Source organism: Sciurus carolinensis, chromosome 3 (assembly GCF_902686445.1).
Source record: "Sciurus carolinensis chromosome 3, mSciCar1.2, whole genome shotgun sequence".
NCBI lineage: Eukaryota > Metazoa > Chordata > Mammalia > Rodentia > Sciuridae > Sciurus > Sciurus carolinensis.
Genome location: NC_062215.1, coordinates 18,079,723 through 18,097,577, shown reverse-complemented (window position 1 = coordinate 18,097,577; position 17,855 = coordinate 18,079,723). Strand labels below are relative to the sequence as shown.

At 53.9% G+C, this 17,855-nt stretch overlaps 2 protein-coding genes across 15 annotated transcripts in view; one reads left to right on the top strand and one right to left on the bottom strand.

Annotated features, from left to right (window-relative positions):
* Window positions 1-8,272, bottom strand: part of Plcd3 (phospholipase C delta 3) — a 19,321-nt gene extending 11,049 nt beyond the window's left edge. The window contains exon 1 of one of the 6 annotated variants that reach the window (XM_047547594.1): window positions 7,820-8,272. In XM_047547594.1, coding sequence (XP_047403550.1) covers window positions 7,820-7,973 — 154 coding nt within the window. In that variant the 5' untranslated portion in view covers window positions 7,974-8,272. Of the gene's footprint in view, window positions 1-4,225; window positions 4,269-6,501; window positions 6,577-7,819 lie in introns of those variants that run through there. The other 5 variants (XM_047547591.1, XM_047547590.1, XM_047547592.1 and 2 more) reach the window with 5 other exon arrangements.
* Acbd4 (acyl-CoA binding domain containing 4) lies at window positions 4,011-17,855 on the top strand. Of its 9 annotated transcripts, none has more exons than XM_047547602.1 (11): window positions 4,011-4,029; window positions 9,776-9,943; window positions 10,057-10,181; window positions 10,450-10,570; window positions 10,656-10,740; window positions 10,987-11,107; window positions 11,371-11,457; window positions 11,780-11,850; window positions 11,937-12,015; window positions 12,808-12,947; window positions 13,105-13,679. In XM_047547602.1, exons 3-11 carry the CDS (start codon window positions 10,094-10,096, stop codon window positions 13,363-13,365), a joined length of 1,053 nt encoding a protein of 350 aa, XP_047403558.1. In that variant the 5' UTR covers window positions 4,011-4,029; window positions 9,776-9,943; window positions 10,057-10,093; the 3' UTR covers window positions 13,366-13,679. The 9 variants fall into 9 exon arrangements, with proteins under 9 accessions (XP_047403558.1, XP_047403555.1, XP_047403557.1 ...); XM_047547599.1 differs by lacking the exon at window positions 4,011-4,029 and adding an exon at window positions 8,162-8,254; XM_047547601.1 differs by lacking the exon at window positions 4,011-4,029 and adding an exon at window positions 8,215-8,308.

The window sequence follows — 17,855 nt, the reverse complement described above, 5'->3', positions numbered from 1 at the left end:
GCTTTGAGGCTGGCCATGAATCAGGGGCAGGAGGAAACCTGCCCTTCTTAGGCAACTGTGGTCCTCCTGGGGCCAGCCTGGGGCCCTAAGAGCTCCAAGAGTTTTTTTTGGGGGGGGGTTGGGGATATAGCTCAGTTGGTAGAGTGCTTGCCTCACAGGCAAGAGGCCCTGGGTTCAATCCCCAGCACCGGAAAAAAAAAAAGAGAGAGAGAATTTTGGGGACTTGACTGTGGCCCTCTGGGTCAGCACCCACTTGGTGCCCCTGGTCAGGAAGGGGAGGTGGAACCCTCCTCCTCTTTCCATTCAAAGAGCCTGACCACCTTCTTCCCCGCCTGCTTCCCACCACACCCAGGCAACCTCTGAATTCTCCCTGAGAAACAACAGGGGAGCAGGTCAGGGGAACCTGCAGTGCCACTATGGCTGGCCCACTTCTCCTCCACCCCTCAGCCCTAGGAAAGGCTCCGCAGCAGAGGCCACCTCCCCTAACCCGGCCAGTCCTCTGATGCCAAGTCTGTGGGGGTGGGGAGGGGGCTGGTGAATGACTAAGGCCGGAAATGGAGGTGAGTCACCCAGCTTCTGTTTTGTCCAGAGTATTCTGCAAACAGGCCACCAAGACAGGCAGCCCGAATACCAGATGTCCCCCTGGCAGGTTTTCACACTGAGGGGGCCGCTACTCCTGGCCTTTGCCCCTAGCTCCCCTGGAGCCTGCTGAGGAGAGAAGAGGGGTAACATTCCAGGCTGCCCACCCAGGTGGCACTGGCCTCTGGGTCACACGGCCCCCAACACTCCCTAACTACACATTAGGTGTGTACCCAAAGGAAAAGCCGAACAGAATGAGGTTGGACACCAGGCTGGGCCCAGGGCTGAGTCCTGGGGTTGGGGGGCTTCTAAGCTATGGACTTAGCCACCCAGGGAACATCTGTAGGTATGTCCAGGCCCAAACGCACAGATGTTGCCCCAACCTCACTCCTGTGGCCCTGAACAGGTGCATCAACTTCCCACCTCCTTCTGTCTGGGTTTTCTTTCTGACTTTGGACCAGACCCAAGGCCACTCCTGACTGAGTGGGTGGGGGAATAATAACAGGAAAAATGAGGGTGAATAGCCAGAGGTGGGGACAACCCAGCTGCCCATCACAGATGAATGGAGAAGCAAAACATGGCGTGTGTACACAATGGGATGTCGCTGAGCCTTGGGAAGGAATGAAATCTGACACATGCTACAATTCAGATGAACCCCCAAAACATAAAGCCAAGAAGTCAGGTGCAGAACGATAAACTGTGGATGGTTCCACTTATTTGAGGCGCTCAGAAGAGGCAGATTCATAATGGAAAGTAGATCAGAGGTTGCCAGGGGATGGGGGAGAAGGGGGAGTTACTGCTTAATAATTACAGAGCTTCTGTTGGGGGCTGTTAAAGTTTTGGAAATAAGTGATGGTGGTGGTCGTACCTATTATAATTAATGCCAGTGAATTGGTCACTTAAAAATGGTTAGAATGAGCCGGCTGCGGTGGCACATGCCTGTAATCTCAGCGGCTCAGGAGTCTGAGGCAAGAGGATCCCAAGTTCAAAGCCAGCCTCGGCAACAGTGAGGCGCTAAGCAACTCAGTGAGACCCTGTCTCTAAATAAAATACGAAAAAGGGCTGGGGATGTGGCTCAGTGGCTGAGTGCCCATGAGTTCAATCCCCCGTACCCCCCAAAACAAAACAAAACAAAACAAAAAAGGTTAGAATGGTCAATTTTATGTTATATATGCTTGATCACATTTTTTCTTTTGACTGGGATTGGACCCAGGGGTGCTTTACTACTAAGCTACATCTGCAGTCCTTTTTATTTTGGGCACCAGGGACTGAATCCAGGAGCATTTAACCACTGAATCACATCCCCAGTCCTTTTAAATTTTTATTTTGAGACAGTCTTGCTAAGTTGCTGAACCTAACTTTGAACTTGCGATCCTCCTGTCTCAGCCTCCCCAACCCCTGGGGATTACTGGTGTGTGCCACAGTGCCCAGCACTTTACCTTTACTTTAAATATTTAATAATACACCAGAAACCACTGTAAGCTTTAAGTGGATGCATTATATGGTATATGAATTAATCTTGTGTGTGTGTATAGGGGGATACTGGGGACTGAACCTCGGCGCGCTCTATCACGAGCTACATCCACAGCCCTTTTAATTTTTTTTTATTTTTTTATTTTTTTTTATTTTGAGACAGGGTCTTGCAAAGCTGCTGTGGCTGGTCTCAAACTTTCCATCCTCCTACCATAGTTTCTGGGGTCACTAGGATTGCAGGTGTGTGTGAGTGTTGCCCAGGTCACTGTGGTTACCTATTATTGCTACTGCTATGTGTTGGGCCTCGTGCTGAGCCCTTGACAGGGATCATCTCATCCATGATTTCAATGATGAAGACTGATTCCGTTTTTGCTGGAAGGTTTGGGATTTGTATCTCCCTCTCTCTCTGCCTCTCTCACTTTGTGGCGTGGGGACTGAACTCTAGCACATGCTAGGCAAGCACTTGACCACTGAGCTACATCTCAGTCCATTTTATATTTTATTTTGAGAAAGGGTCTCACCAAGTTGCTGAAGCTGACCTTGAACTTGTGATCCTCCTGCCTCAGTCTTCCAAGCCACTGGGATTATAGGTTTGTCCACTGCATCCAGCATGGATTAATATCTTAATAATAAAAGCTGCTAATCTGATGCAGTGGCACATGTTTATAATCCCAGCAACTGAGGAGGGCAAGGCAGGAGGATTGAAAGTTGGAGGCCAGCCTCACAATTTATTGAGAACCTGTCTCAAAATAAAATGGAAACAGGGCTGGGGATGTAGCTCAGAGGTAGAGTGCCCCTGGGTTAAATCCCTAGTACCACAAAAGTAAATAAATGAATAAATAAGATAATAACAATAAAAGCTGCTAAAGAGGCAAAAAAAAAGAGCTAACCAACTCCTCCATGGTCACTGGGTGGATAAATGGTAGACTGGGATTGAGTTGGGAGTTGGAAGAGCCTGATCCCATGTGAGAAAAGGCATGGGACACTCAGTTTAGGGCCTGGCCCATAGTGGGTGCTCAGAAATGACCAAGGACAGACCTGGGGTGGGGCTTTGGGAGGTGAAGAGGAGGGAAGAGGCACCTGCCTTCCTCAGACCCAAGGCCTCCAACTTGGCCCTTCTCTGGGCAGGAGTGAGGCTTCTCCCACCACTATAGGATCACCCCAGGGGCTCGGACACCTTCCCGAGTCTACTGCTCATCTCAGCCCCCAGAGCAGCCTAGAGGGGGCAGGCCCAGCATTTCTGAGTTGCAAGGCAGTATGATCTGGGGTCTGTGTAGTTCTGCCTCGGTGGCCAAAGCCGGAGACCGCCTCATACCACCGCAGTCTTAGATGGGTTGCTGAAGCTCAGAGAGGGCAAGCTGTGCATGCGCAAACACTGCACGTTACCCAAGGCTAGAGTGGCCACGTAGGGTGCTGGCAGAGGCCAGCACAGGCCTGTGGGGAGAAGCAGGGGTGCTGTGTGGTTCTGGGGGTGGAACAAAGGGGTGGTATGCAGAGGGCAGGGTGTGTGCAAACAGGGGCGTGTGGGGGAGGGAAGCAGGCAGGGTGTGTGTGAGAGCCAGTGCACACTCAGGAAGGGTGCCCAGGCTCCGGCAGGAATGTGAGACACGCAGGGAACAGTGACAGGCAGCCGGCAATCCGAGATTGTGCCAAGGCCGAGGGCAGGGAAGGAGGAGTGCTCCCTGTAGTCTGGCCCCGGGAGATGCTGGGAGAGGATACTCAAAAGGACAGGCTCCCAAACACCTTCCCACTGTGACCCCTAGCCAGCGGGCAGCCCCTGAGCGGCAGGCCCCCTCCTTCCAGCTGGCAGCCACGCCCAGGCTGGAGGCAGGGAGCACCGGAGTCCTCAGCATTCCTGGAATAAACAAAGGCAGGAAGGGCAGGTAGTGCTCCCCTGGACGGTGGACCCAGCGGGATGAAGGTGGCAGCACCTTCCCAGTGGGGCCAGAAGAGGCATGAAGCCTGTTGGTGGCAGAGGTAAGGGCAGCGCCAGGGGAAAAGGTGAGGGGCCACAGGACATGACAAAGCCAGCCCCTTGTCCAGCCTGGCAGGCCCCTGCTTAGCCTGGAGGACAGCCCAACTCTCTCTACCACCCAGGCCAGGCACCTGCCAGGGACGGGGGTCACTCTGGAGACCCCTCCCTGCCAACCCCAACAGTGACAGTCCCACTCACCCTGCAGGAGACATCCTGGGTGGGCCATCAGGAGAGCCCAGGGGTGTGTTTGTGGTGGTGCGTGCAGGCAGGGGCAGGAGGCAACAGGATTGTGCCTACTCAGTCCTCTGCCCGACGGGCGGATTAGGGGTCGGGGCGGAGCATCAGGGCACAGGCGCAGACAGGGCTCTGGGGAGATGGGATTGCTGGATAAAACTCAGCGCACCAGTTAAATGTGAATTTCAGAAAAACAACAAATGCTTTTTTAGTATAAGCATGTCGCACAGGGCTGGGGTGTGTCTTAGTGGTAGAGTGCTTGCCTAGCACGTGTAAGGCCCTGGGTTCCATCCTCAGCACCACAAAGAAAAACAAAAAACAAACAAACAGAAAACTAGGACACCTCTGGAGGCTGGCAGGCCACCTTGGAGAGAGAAGCAGCAGGCCCTGGTCAGGTGGAAGCTTCTTTCATTCCTTGTCTTAGGAGCCTGGACTCGGGGCCACTGGCTGGGTTCAGATCTCTCACCTATATCCAGCTTTGAACCTGGGTGACTCATGGAACCTCTCTGGGCCTCAGCTTCCCTGTTTGTAAAAGGAGGTTCATGGTACCACCCACCTCATGTGATTGTGAGCAGATGTGATTAATACTCCAGGAGCACCTGGGCCGGTGTTTGGAAGGTGTCAATTAGTATTTATTCATTTGACAACAGAGAGCATCATGGGCACCCAGGCCGTGGTGCAGGCAGACGCTGCCTCTTAACCATGCAGTCCTCCCGGGGGGGGCCTCATCCCTCCACCTCAAGTTTCTCACTTGTCACTGAGGAGGGCACCTTCCCACAGGTATGTCCGAGGACTAAGTGGGATCAAGACTCTGAGCTCATCGGCAGGGGGCTCCCGGGGCTGTCTTCCCAGTCTGTGGAGCTGCCGGGTGCTCCCACTCAGGGGTGCCTCCCCCTTGGCTTGACTCTCCCTAGTGTGACCCTAAAGAATTTTTCTTTCCCTTGGGTCCCTCTGAGCCACTCCCTGCCCTAGTTCCTTGACCTGATCTGAAATAAGATCTGTTCTCTTAGTCTAAGGGGTGTGGTGAAGGGAGAGGCAGGGCCCAGTGGCAGGGTCATCCTGGGAGGGGTAGAGGTTCGGGGTAGTGGAAGCTACCTGTGCGGTGGGCCTAGGCCTTGGCCCCGATGGCCTGAGGTGCTAAAGCCGCAGGCCACCTGGGTCTTGTCTCCACCCGTCCCTGGGCTCAGTGTGGTTTGGTAGGGGCAGTCCCTACAGACTTACATTCCTCTCAGGGATCACTCAGCAGTCACTCAGCAGGACCAGCCAGTGGTGAGGGGGAGGGTGACCAAGATGACATTCCAATACTCACACAGCTCCTGACAGTGTCGCCCTGATGAGGAGCCTGGAGTACCCGAGCAGCCTTACTCAGCTGCTGCGTGCTGAGTTAGGATAGTAATCATGCATCCACTAGCCTCCAAGTTCCCTGGGGCAAGACTCTGTCAGCCATTGCTGTAGCCATGGCCCCTGGCACAGCACCTGGCCTACTGATAGGGCTGAGCGAATGGGCAGAGGCAGCCAGGCATGTGGTGGCCTCACTACATTCTCTCTTGGCATCCAAACCCCCTTCAGGGGCTGACTCCGGGGCCACCTCTCTGGCTCCAGGAGAGTTCTTGGCGGGCACGGGGGCACGTGCCTGTAATCCCAGTGGCTCAGGAGGCTGAGGCAGGAGGATAACACATTCAAAGCCAGCCTCAGCAACATAGCGAGACTCTGTGTCTAAATAAGATATAAAATAAGGGCTGAAGATGAGGTTCAGTGGTTAAGCACCCCTGGGTTCAATCCCTAGTACCACAAACCAACCAACAAACAAATAAAAACCCTTGGCATTTTGGCAGTGGATCACCTTACCATCCACCCCTTATCCCCAAATCATACTGCTTCTTAGCCCAGGGAATGGTACCAACACCTACCCAGAGACACCGTCCAGACAGCCCTGTCTACCTAACAGGAGCCTCTTGAACCCACACCCCTGCCCCAGCCCAGGTCTGAGCCCCGACCGACCCCCTTTCCCCAGTTACTCCGCCACCTCCCTCCTATGGGTCCCCTTGTTCCACTGCAGGCTTTATCCACCCACTGCCACAAAACTGCCACTTGAGAACTTTACGGGGCTCCTACTGCTCTCCAAATAAAGTCTGTAACTCTACAAAGAGGAATTCTGAAGATCTGCCCCCACCTGCTTCTCCCCTGTCCACTCCAGCCTCCCTCCAGCTCTGGGTGTAGCAGGGCCCTCTCTGGCTCCCCAGCATTTCATTTGCCCCACTCCTTTCTGGGTCTCCTCCCTCACTTGCACTGTCTGACCCGTTTGCCAGAGTGCTCAGCTCTCTAGGTACAGGACTGTGTTTTGTTTGGTACTGAAGCCCTGGGGACAGAGCACACAACAGGCACCCAATAAATGCTGGACACATGCATGATTGATCTGAGGGCAGGGCAGGTCTTGGTAAATAAAATGTAGTGTTCAGATCAGAGTCTGTGCCCAATAAATTCAGGTGCAATGCATGAGAGGAAAGTGCAGTAGTGGAGGGAAGGCAAGGCTGGCAACTGGGACATCTGAATTCTGCCTGAAGATTGGCACCGGCTTTTCTGGGCAGCCCTGATTTTCTGCCCTGTCTCTCCCTAGTTCCATGCCTGACCCCTCTGTCATTAACTGTTCTACCAATGGCAGTTCTTCCATCATAGAGTACTTTACATTTTATCTCTCATCTACCCCACTCTTTTTGTTCAAAGCCCTCACCCCAGTGAGTCCCACTTCACCCGCATCTGAGGGTGCCAGCCGTGTGATGGAGCACAGCCTGGGTGCCCTTCACTCACTGTGTGATCACAAATTTCTTGACCTCTCTGAGTCAGTTTCCTCATCTAGGAAATGAGGATTACACCACCTACCTCTCGGGAAGGTGCAGAGGATTGTATGACACTACATGTGTAAGCCACCCAGTGCCTGGCTGTTTCTGAGACATGCTTAATATGCCAGTTCACATTCCTTCCGAACTAGTGACTTCCCTTATGTCTGAGCTGGGAAGTTGGGCTTTCTGACAATGTTCTCACTAGTTACCACAGTTCTGCCAGTACTGTGTCGCTGACACTGCCCCTGTGGGGACTCCAGGGTTGAAGTTCTCTTGGGACGCCACCCTCTTCCACGGAGGCCAGCCTCTTCCACAGAGGCCGACCACAAGCAGCTCATCCCTCCCAAGGGCCTCCAAGAACCCAGGATGTCCTAGTAACCCATAGAAGGGAGCCGGGTGAGGGACACTCCAAACCTTTATCACCCCCTCCACTTTCCCTGCTCCCAGGAACTCCATCCTCGCCCCTTGCCCAAATTCACACTCTGACACGCCCCGCGGGCGCCTCCTGGTGGCGCGGAAATCCTGGGCGCCTGGCTTGGCCAGGGAACCTCGGGTGACCCCAGGCGCGACCCCCAGTTGAGACGGTGCAGGCACTTCCTTTCCAGCCCCAGGCGCCTGGGAAGCCCAGGAGCGACAGCCTGGAACATTCCGCTCCTCCCAGGGTGAGCCCCTGGGAACAGTCCGCGCCCACCCTGAACCCCCGCTGCGCGTCACTGACCCATCTTCTTCAGCGCCCGCAGCCCGGGCCTCTTGGTGCCGCCGTCCGGAGACGCGGGCGAGGGCGGGAGCGCGAGGGTCGCTGAGACCTGGGCAGGTACCGGAGGCTCCTCAGGCGGGCGGCGGCACCTCCTCCTCCAGTGGCCGCACAGCATGGCTTGGTGGGGCCGGGGCCGGGCCCGGGTCTGCGCGCGCGGGGACAGAGCAGCGGAGACACCGCTTGTGCCCGGCCCCGGCTCTCTGCGCGGTCCCGAGCGAAGAAACTTAGCGGCGCCGGGAGAGTCGGGAGGAGGAGACCTCGGGAGGAGGGAAGGAGGGAGGGACGCGGGGGCCGGGCAGGGGCGGGGCGAGCACTGCGCGGGGGCGGCGCGAGCCGGCAGCGGGACCCCAGGCCCGGAGTTGTGCGTCCCCAGAGTCTCCGCGTTCGCCCTTGGTCGTGAGTCCGCCTCCCCATTTCCCGTGAGATCTTGGGATCTCCGCCCCATCCGTGGTCAGCGCCTACACGGTCGGGGGGACTGGCACCAGAGGGGCGAGAACTGTCCTCCTGCACAAACACCCTCTCCTTTCCGGGGACCCTTGACTCCAAGAGAACGCAGGGACCCACCCCACCCTCTCTCATCGGTTTCGCCAGGAGTACTCGGGTGGGAGCCAGAGAGGGGACCGGTCTCCGCGGTCCCCTCTCTGGCTAAGGGTTGTCGTGGGCTAAGGGTCTGCGGGCCAGGAAAACCCGCAGAACTCGGGAACCGAGCGGCGCGGCGGGGCAGAGCGAACCCGAAGGGCGGGGCGGGGAGCCTTGGCAGTGACGTCACTGGATTAACCTCCCCGCACCAGGCCAGTTGCCGACCCTCAGGGGTAGAAGTTCCGAAACTGATCTGGAGAGTGAGGAAGCACCAAGTCGAGTCCTGGGAATTGGTTCTGGGTTTCGAAGCTTGAACGGTTTGACACCCCAGCCTGGGGCTCCATGGTCCCAGGACCGTGGCCTCAAGCTGTGTGGGTGTCCGTGACATCCACCCGTGGGCAAGCGTCCGCGTGCAGGTTCTGGTGGCTGTGTCAGGTGTACACTTATAAGTGGGAAGGATGGGATGTCCCGATGACTGCGTTGTCCGCAGCAGGTGTCCTGGGTCAGGGCAGGGAGCCAGACACACACCGCCACTCGGCGGCTGCCCACCGCGGGGCTCCCACACGGAAAAATGCAGTTCTCGGGACCTAGACTTGCCACCTATTGTCCTCACACCCCATTCTCATATATTTCCGATCCAGAGATTTTGCATACTGACTTGAGTCCCCACCCCTGTGGAGTCTTGAATTTTCTTTCTGAATATCGAGTCTGCTCCCCTTTGTATTTTTGATCTTGCGAGCCCTTCTTCCAGGAGTACTATCCTCGTTATTCTCTTGGGTTACTCTCAAATCTTCCAAAATTCAGCTCCAATGTCTCTTCTCCAGAACGCCTGGCTCAAAACAAGACTCTGTTTTCCATCTCCAGCGCCCAAGTATCCAGAAATCTGTGTTGGACGGCTCCTATAGGCGGGTGGGCAAAGGCCAGCAGGAGTGAATTTCCACGAGGGGGCGCAAGGACCCCACTGTTCACTGTGTCCACCGGAGGGCGCTGCAGTTCGCCTCTGGTTGTCGGGTTTGGGAGTCCAACACGTAGATTGTCCCCGCCTGATTGGTACAAGCACAGCGAAGCTATTTGCATAATCTTGAAAGGGCCGCTCTGAGTGGTTAGTGTGTAGAAACTGAATGTGAAACGGTGCCTCTCATTGGCTTAAATTTACCCTCTTGCTGTGCGTTCCCATCCCTGCCAGACTGGACCCCGAGGTCAGTCGGAAGCCAAGGGTTAGTGGCAAGAGAGGACCCAGGGGTCCCGGCAGTGGGAGCTGCGGGGCGAGTGCCGGGCCGGGCTGCGGAGGCCCATGGTCCGAGGCTCCACCCTGACTCCTCCCATTCTCCTGTCCAGGAGTTGAAGATGTGCACCTAGAAAAGCCCATCTGGGACATACCGACTCTGGGACCCTTGGCACCTGCTTCTCCACCCACCCATTGAGGTCCTCGCCACACCGACCCCACCCATACTGCCGTGAGGTAGGAAAAATGAGCCTCCTCAGCTGCAACTTCTGACATCCCAGGTATCTCTCAGACTTCTAAAGACCCTGGTTTACGCTCCTCTGGGAACGGACACGTGGCTTACGGTGCCACCATGGACCTTGGGGCTTGCTCACATTGAGGCTCGTTCTTGCAGAGTCGCCCCAAAGTAGGGCCCCAGGGCTTGGAGAAGCATGGGCACCAAGAATGAAAGCCCAGAGCCAGACTACCAGAAACAGTTCCAGGCTGCAGTCAGCGTCATTCAGAACCTTCCTAAGAATGGTGAGGTTGTGGGGACCACCATTTTGGGATTCAGGATGCCGGGGCAGGACTCCGAGGAAGTGAGGAGGATCCTTGCGGTGTTTTCACACAAGTGCCTGCCTGGGCTGTCCTGGTGCTCCCTGTTACCTCCTGCCACTGTCCTGAAGGATGGGGACCCCTCACCATCTCCCTTGCCATCTCTGCCCTCTCCAGGGTGTTCCTCCCTCCCCTCCATTCTCTTGGAGCTGGAGGTGATGCTGTGTTCTCCACTTCCCAACCCTGTACCCAGGTTCTTACCGCCCCTCCTACGAAGAGATGCTGCGATTCTATAGCTACTACAAGCAAGCTACCATGGGGCCCTGCCTGGTTCCAAGGCCTGGATTCTGGGACCCCATTGGACGATATAAGTGGTGAGCTGCTCACCTGCTGGGCAACCAGGACTCAGCTGTTAACCAGCCTTCTCACGGTCCTCCACCCCTCCCCCCTCCCCTCCAGGGATGCCTGGAACAGCCTGGGCAAGATGAGCAGGGAGGAGGCCATGTCCGCCTATATCACTGAGATGAAATTGGTGGCACAGAAGGTATGAAGGGCTGTGGTTCTCTGTCCCCAAGCTTCCAGACAGGTGGCCTGCCCCTCACCCTTCTGGTGCTGGCCTCCATTATGTTTCCTACACATTGATACCACCTTGGGAATCACCCTGTGTCTTGCTGGGTGCAGGGTGGAAGGGTATGACAGGGCGTAGCAAGGGGGACGCCCAGCTGAAAGAGGACAGAGGGAACCTGGTGGGAAGGGCCAGCTCCTCTCCATTAGAGCCCCTCCCCCACAGGTGATCGACACTGTGCCTCTGGGCGAGGTGGCAGAGGATATGTTTGGTTACTTCGAGCCCCTGTACCAGGTGATCCCTGACATGCCGAGGCCCCCAGAAAGCTTCCTGAGAAGGGTCACAGGTCAGATCCCCAGAATGGGGGCTTGGAAAGTTCAAGTGAACTATCTTAGATCTAGGCTGAGGGGGCTGCTCAGTTGGGGGCTGGGGAGGCGGGTGCTGGGCACCCAGGGCTCCAGTTGATGTCCCTGTAAGGACCCCAGCCAGTGCTCTCGATGGCCTGGGCGCGTCAGGCAGTGTTCCTAGCTAATGGGGATGAGGGATTTGATGTCACTGGGAGGTACCAGCTTTTTCTCAGCCCCGCCTCTGGATGTTGTGTTCTGACAGGTTGGAAAGTGCAGGTGCTGAATGGCAATGATGGGGCTGTCCCTGGACCTCCCTGCCTCCCCAAGCAACCAGCACCCCCAAGCCCAGGTTAGTGCTTTGGCAGGAGGCCCAGAGGACCAAACCCAGGCTGGTGGTGGCCACCTCTAGGAGGGGTGGAGGAGAGCAGGCTGGGAGGCCTGCCGTGCTCTGACCTTCATGCCTCTTGTCCATGGATGCTGAGGCCCCCTATGTTTCCAGAGGCCAAGGGGCAGGCTCTGGGATGCCTATTCCTGGGTCTCACTCCTGCGGCCCATGGTGCCTGCTGTAGCAGGACCCCTAATATCTCCTGGACAGGTGCCTCTGCCCCTCTACACCCTCTCCCCTCCCCCCAGTCTTCCTCTTGGCAATGGCCCTACCTTCCCCTACCCAGAGTCCCAGCCACCCAGAGACCTGGACTTGGAGGTTTTCTGTGATTCCCTGGAGCAGCTAGAACCTGAGCTGGTGAGACTACCCTCCATTCCCTCCCTTCCCCACCCCACTGTGCCCTGGTTCCCCACCCCCCACCTTGGACCTATGACTCATCTCAGCAGGTTTGGGCAGAACAGAGGGGAGCAGTTGGAGGACAGCCTGATGCCAGAAACAGTCTCGAGCCCCCTGGAGAGAAAGGTGAGCTCCTGCTGTCCTTCACCCCCTCTGCCTGCTCCAGGGTTCTGGAGGCCTTGGCCTTCCCTTGGCTGCACTCTCAGGGCAAAGGTAAAAGTCTAGAGTTGTTCCTGGGGACAGGAGCCTCTGCCCAGCCAGGGTCGACAAATAGCCAGACGCCTGCCTGGATAGGCAAAGCTCCTGCCCTGCCTCCTCTCCTGTGGGCCACCCAAGAGTCTATACCCTCTACAGGTGCTGCGTAAGGACAGCTCTGTCACCCCCAGCTTCATAACTTTGGGAAGTCACCAAAACTGTGTTTTTGAAATTCTCTCTTGGGAATCTCAATGGACAATGAATTCTGCCCTATCCTCTTTTAGAATTTCCTGTGTGCCAAGTCCCCAAAGGAACATGTTCATAAATATTTCCTTTTTTGCACTGAGCATGCTGCCCTGTGAGGAAGAGAACACTTTCCCTTAATTTCTTTTTTTCTTTCTTTTTTTTTTTTTTTTCTTTCATGGTGCTGGGGATTGAACCCAGGGCCTGGTGCATTCTGGGGGAGCTGAGTGCTCTACCACTAGATTTCTGATGACAAAATGAGACTCCTTGTTAATGATTTGCCCACAGTCTTCCAGCTAGTCAGTGGAAATTGTGGGATTATATCCCCGACCCCCACAGCCCCGTACTCAGCCCTGTGGATGGACCTTACAAGAGTCACACTTGGGACTAAGGATTCAGCCCTACATAGACACTTTCCTGGACTTGCCCCAGGCTGCACCCATAGCTGAGTCCCCTTCCCTGTGTCTCTGTGCTTTGCAGAGGGGTTGGGGGTCACCCTGCTGGGACCCCAGGAGTTGGATACATGGCTGGTGGGGACAGTTCGGGCGCTGCAGGAGAACATGCTGGATGTCCAGGGGAGGCTGCAGAGCCTGGAAAATAAGCCCCAGCCTGCTGAGCAGGTGAGTTTCCCTATCCCCCGTTTCAAAGTCTGGGCCAAAATTGCTATAGAACTCTTCGTCTCTGCCCTGGGCTCCTCATCCAGCCACTTCTGTCTTTGTCACCATGCCTCCACAATTCTGCAGCTCTGTGCAAAGAACGGTGTGGCTTTTGTTGCAGGCAGGGAGGTCAAGGGTTCTAAAGCACTTCCACCTGGGAGGGAGAGTGGGAAGAGGACCCTTCCCTGCTTATCCACCTCTGCTGAAAGAAACCTGCATGAGGCTAATCCCAAGAGATAGGACCATGAGGTATCTGAGCGTTGCATTGGGGCTGGGGTCCCTGTTGCCCCTCAGCCAAAACTCCTATTCTCAGATTTTGGGTTTACCTCCAAACAGTCAGTTCAGCCCTGCGTCGTGCATCCATCTCAGCCATGTAGAATAAATAACAGCTAACATTCCTAGGGCCCCAGCAGCCAAATACTTGCATTCGGTCATTCAATCCACACAGTGATCCCATGAAATAGATTTTCTTTTCATCTTTCTTTTACACATGGAGAAACAGGTTCTGAGAGGTTGAGTAACTTGCCTGAGGGGACACAGCCTCACTGAGATGCTGTGAGGACTAGATGATGCACAGAGGTTGCCTCTGCAGTGCTAGGCATCCAGCAAGGCCTCCGGTGGGGTCTGTTGCTATTACAGTTATCATCAACATGTGATGGAGCTGAGCATAGCCCAAGTCTGTCTCCCCTTCTGTGCTGCTACCCAGCATTCTGAGTGGTCTGCTTTTTTTTTTTTTTTTTTTAAGAGGAGTTGCTGGGGATTGAAAACCCAGTGAGTGGGTTTTTTTTTTTTTTTTTTTTTTTAAAACCGCTGAGCTACATCCCCAACTTACCCCCCTCCTTGAGGTGAGGTTTCCTCCCTAAATTGCTTAGGGCCATGGTAAGCTGCTAAAGCTGACCTTGAACTTGAGATCCTCCTGCCTCAGCTTCCTGAATTGCTGGGATTACAGGTGTGCACCACCAGGCCCAGCTATGCATGGTCTAGTCTTGAGAAGCCTGGAGTAGCTAGAGCAGAAGAGCGTTGGTGGTATGTGGAGATCTCTGGGGTGACCCCTAACCCACTGGCATGGTGGGTGTGAGCCACTGCAACAGGGATTTCAACATCCCCTCCTCTCGATGGCTAACTCAGAATCAACGCCCTCCCCCACAGGGCATTCTTTCTTTGATTTTTCTACCTTTTGCCAATTTTAAATGCCAAGGATTTTAGAGTAGATTATCGACATCACGTTTCACCCTGAAATACTTGGGTTTATAACTCTCAAAATAAAAACATTCCTCTACCTAGCCAGAACATTGGATCACACACAATTCCTTAAATCATCAAATACTGAATTCAAATTCAGATTTCTCCAGCTGTCCTAAAACTGCTTTTTCCAGCCGCTGTTTGCCCAGTCCAGCACCACACCCTGCACCTAGTTCCTCTGCCCCTTAAGTGATATTTATTATTATTGTTATTGTCTTTATTATTATTTGAGAGGGTACTGAGGATTGAACCCAGGGCTTTAAGCATGCTAGGCAAGCACTCTGCTTCTGAACATCTCTAGCCTAAGTGTCCTTTTATCTAGACCCGTCCATTCCCATGCTACTGGCTTGCTGATCAGGCTGGGGAAGGAAGCTGTAAAAGGAATGTTCCACTTTTTGGGTCTAATTACATCTGATTCCTCTGTACGAGGTGTTTCCTGTGAACCGGACGTTGGAAATAAGAAACTGGATTAGGGTCAGGTTAAATATTTTGGACCAGAGATGATGTTCTTCACATCAGGGGACATCTGGTATCTGGATGTTTACCACTAGAGATCCTAGTAGGGTCTGCTAGCCTAAATGAAAAGGTAAAGATCTCAACCTACTTGTGGAATGTCATGTTTTCCTCTTGAATCCAGGGAATATCCAGTTCCTCAGCATTTGCCACACAGTTTTTGACAAGATTTGACTATCTTTGCCTGAATCAATTATTTATTAAGTGGTTGCAAAAAAAAAAAAAAAAAAAAAAAAAGGGTTTTAAAATTCTATTCCTGTAACATTTATTAGCTAAAAATTTTCTGTAGAGTTTCCCTGCTTACCTTGGGAAATATAGTCCCTTGTGGAAAAGCACAATAAGTGCTTAATTCTTTCTTCTTAATTATTACTATTTGTGCGTGTGGCACCTGGGATAGAACCCAGGGCCTTGAGCTGCTAGGCAAGTGTTCTGCTACTGAGCTGTACCTCCAGCCCTTAATTATCTTTGTTTTTTTGGTTCCAGGGGTTGAACCCAGTGACACTTAACCACTGAGCCACATCCCCAGTCCCTTTTTTTTTTTTTTGTTTATGTAATATTTTGTTTTAGTTATAGGTGGACACAATACTTCTATTTTATTTTTATGTGGTGCTAAGGATCGAACCCAGGGCCTCATGCATGCTAGGTGAGCACTCCACACTGAGCCCCAGCCCCAGCCCCCCAGTTCCTTTTTTATATTCTATTTAGAGACAGGGTCTTGCTGAGTTGCTTAGGACTTCCATAAATTTCTGAGACTGACTTTGAACTCTGGATCCTCCTGCCTCAGCCTCCTGAGCCACTGGGCTGATTACAGGCATGCACTACCGTGCCCTTCTAATTATCTATTTTTAAAGTAAGGCATTGACTTAAAAGTCTCCTCAATGGTGACAAACTTATAGTTTTTCTTTTTCGCTTTTTTTTTTTTTTTTCTTCCTTTTTTACAGTACTGGAGGTTAAACCCAGGGCTCTATCACTACTACACCCCCAGTCCTTTTTGTTTTTTGGGACAGGGTCTCATTGAGTTGCTGAGACTGGACTTGAACTTGTGATCCTCCTACCTCAGCCTCCGAGGTCACTGGAATTACAAGCGTGTGATTCCCCATGCCAGCTAGTTTTCTTTTTGAGTATGATTATGAACTCGCAATTCTTTTTTTAGTATTTTATATTTTTAATTTTAGTTATAGGATGGACACAGTACCTTTAATTAATTTATTAATTTACTTTTATGTGGTGCTGAGGATTGAACCCAGCGCCTCACACGTGCCAGTAGAATGCTCTACCACTGAGCCACAACCCCAGTCCTGGACTCATGATTCTTTTTTTTTTTTTTTTTTTTTTTGGGGGGGGGTGCTGGGGATCGAACCCAGGGCCTTGTGCTTGCAAGGCAAGCACTCTACCGACTGAGCTATCTCCCCAGCCCCTAGACTCATGATTCTTAAAAACTCAGTATTCCAATCAACTGTAAAGATCACTTTTTCTGGTGCCCAGACTGCCACAGCTTTGACCAGTGGAGATCCTTGCAAGCCAGGTCTTACCTTCTTTCTCTTTTTTTCCTATGGTACTGCGGATTGAACTCAAAGGCGCTCGACCACTGAGCCACCACCCAGCCCTTTTTGTATTTTATTTAGAGACAGGGTCTCACTGAGTTGCTTAGCGCCTCACTTTTGCTGAGGCTGGCTTTGAAGTCCCAACCCTCCTGCCTCAGCCTCCTGAGGTGCTGGAATTACAGGCATGTGCCACTGCACCGGACACCAGATGTTACCTTCTTAGAACATGGCCATTTTTAGAAGCTACCTGGCTTTCTGGTACATGATGCTCCACACTCTCCCATCCCCTCCCTTCAGTGCCCCCAGTCCTGGAATCTGCCACTTCTCCAAGGAGCATTGACTCTTTCTAGAGGACATTTATTTATTTATTTTTGTACTAGGGATTGAACCCAGAGGTGCTTTACCACTGAGCTACATCCTTGACCCTTTTTATATTGAGACAGGGTCTTTTTAAGTTTCTTAGGTCTTGGCTAAGTTACTGAGGCTGGCCTCGAACTTGCCATCCTCCTGCTCTTGCCTCAGCCTCCAGGTAGCTAGGATTACAGGTACGCACCACCAGCCCCACCAGCCCCACCAGCGGGGCTGGAGGAGAATATTTACAAACTAACATCCTTTAAAATATGTGGCACATCCTTTACAATACAGGGTTTTCAGGTCCTAACAATAGGGTCATTGCTGTGTGGCCCAGAGGAGCCAGTCCCTCCCTCCAGCCTCTCCTGACAGCTGGGCCTGAAAGATATGGGAGGGAGTTGGGATTCATGGTGTCAGAGATACACCGCGGGCTAATGGTGCAGACTTGGGGGTAAGATCTTCCCAATTTGGGGGAGGCAGGGCTCTCTGTGAGTTCTGGAAGCAGGTTCCTAAGGAGGGCGTTGCTGAGCCTGGGCTGGCCCCTGACTCCTTCCCTCTTGACAGCAGAGGCCCACGCCCAGGGCTCGGCCTTGGCCCCTCAGGCTCTCAGCTCCCACGCTGCTCTTCCTCCTCCTGTGGCCCTTCGTTGTCCAGTGGCTGTTCCGGCAGTTTCGGATCCAGAAGAGGTGACTCTCCAGGAAGGGGCCTCTAGTCACCGAGGAGGCTCTGAGCGCTTGTCCTGCTGTGCCCTGTCTTCCACGTTCTAGGAGAACACCATTAGCAATCCCCTCCCACTCGCATTTGCCTTGGCACCCCCTTACCCAGTAGGGGTCCGATAAGACCCCACCCTTCCCAGCAGGTCACACTAGACGCCCCTCCCACCCACCCCACGCCGTCCTGGAAGGCTGCAGTTGCGGTGCCCGTCCCCACATTTTGGGGTGGCTGTGAGCTGGGCGGCGCTGCCAGGGCCCAGCCCCTCCGGCCCCACCCTCTGGTCACTTGACTCCCGGCTTCTCCCAGAGGAGGCTCGGCTCCTGGCAAGTTGGGACTTGGGCCGGGGCCTGGAAGGCGGAGAGGCGGGAGGGTGGAGGAGTGCGCAGGCCCGGGAGGGCGCGGACGCGGGCCTCGCTTGCTTCCCGACACACGCGGCTCAGGACGTCCGCGCTGAAGATTCTTTTACGTATGAGTGTTTCACTAAATAAAATAAAACTCAATCCTCTGC

Bases quoted from the DNA above. Each gene is read 5' to 3' on its own strand.
- Acbd4 (XM_047547604.1), top strand. From the start codon at position 10,094: ATGGGCACCAAGAATGAAAGCCCAGAGCCAGACTACCAGAAACAGTTC. The intron at 10,571-10,655 runs GTGAGCTGCTCA...CCTCCCCTCCAG, and splicing joins CCCATTGGACGATATAAGTG to GGATGCCTGGAACAGCCTGG. The intron at 11,108-11,370 runs GTCAGATCCCCA...GTGTTCTGACAG, and splicing joins CTTCCTGAGAAGGGTCACAG to GTTGGAAAGTGCAGGTGCTG.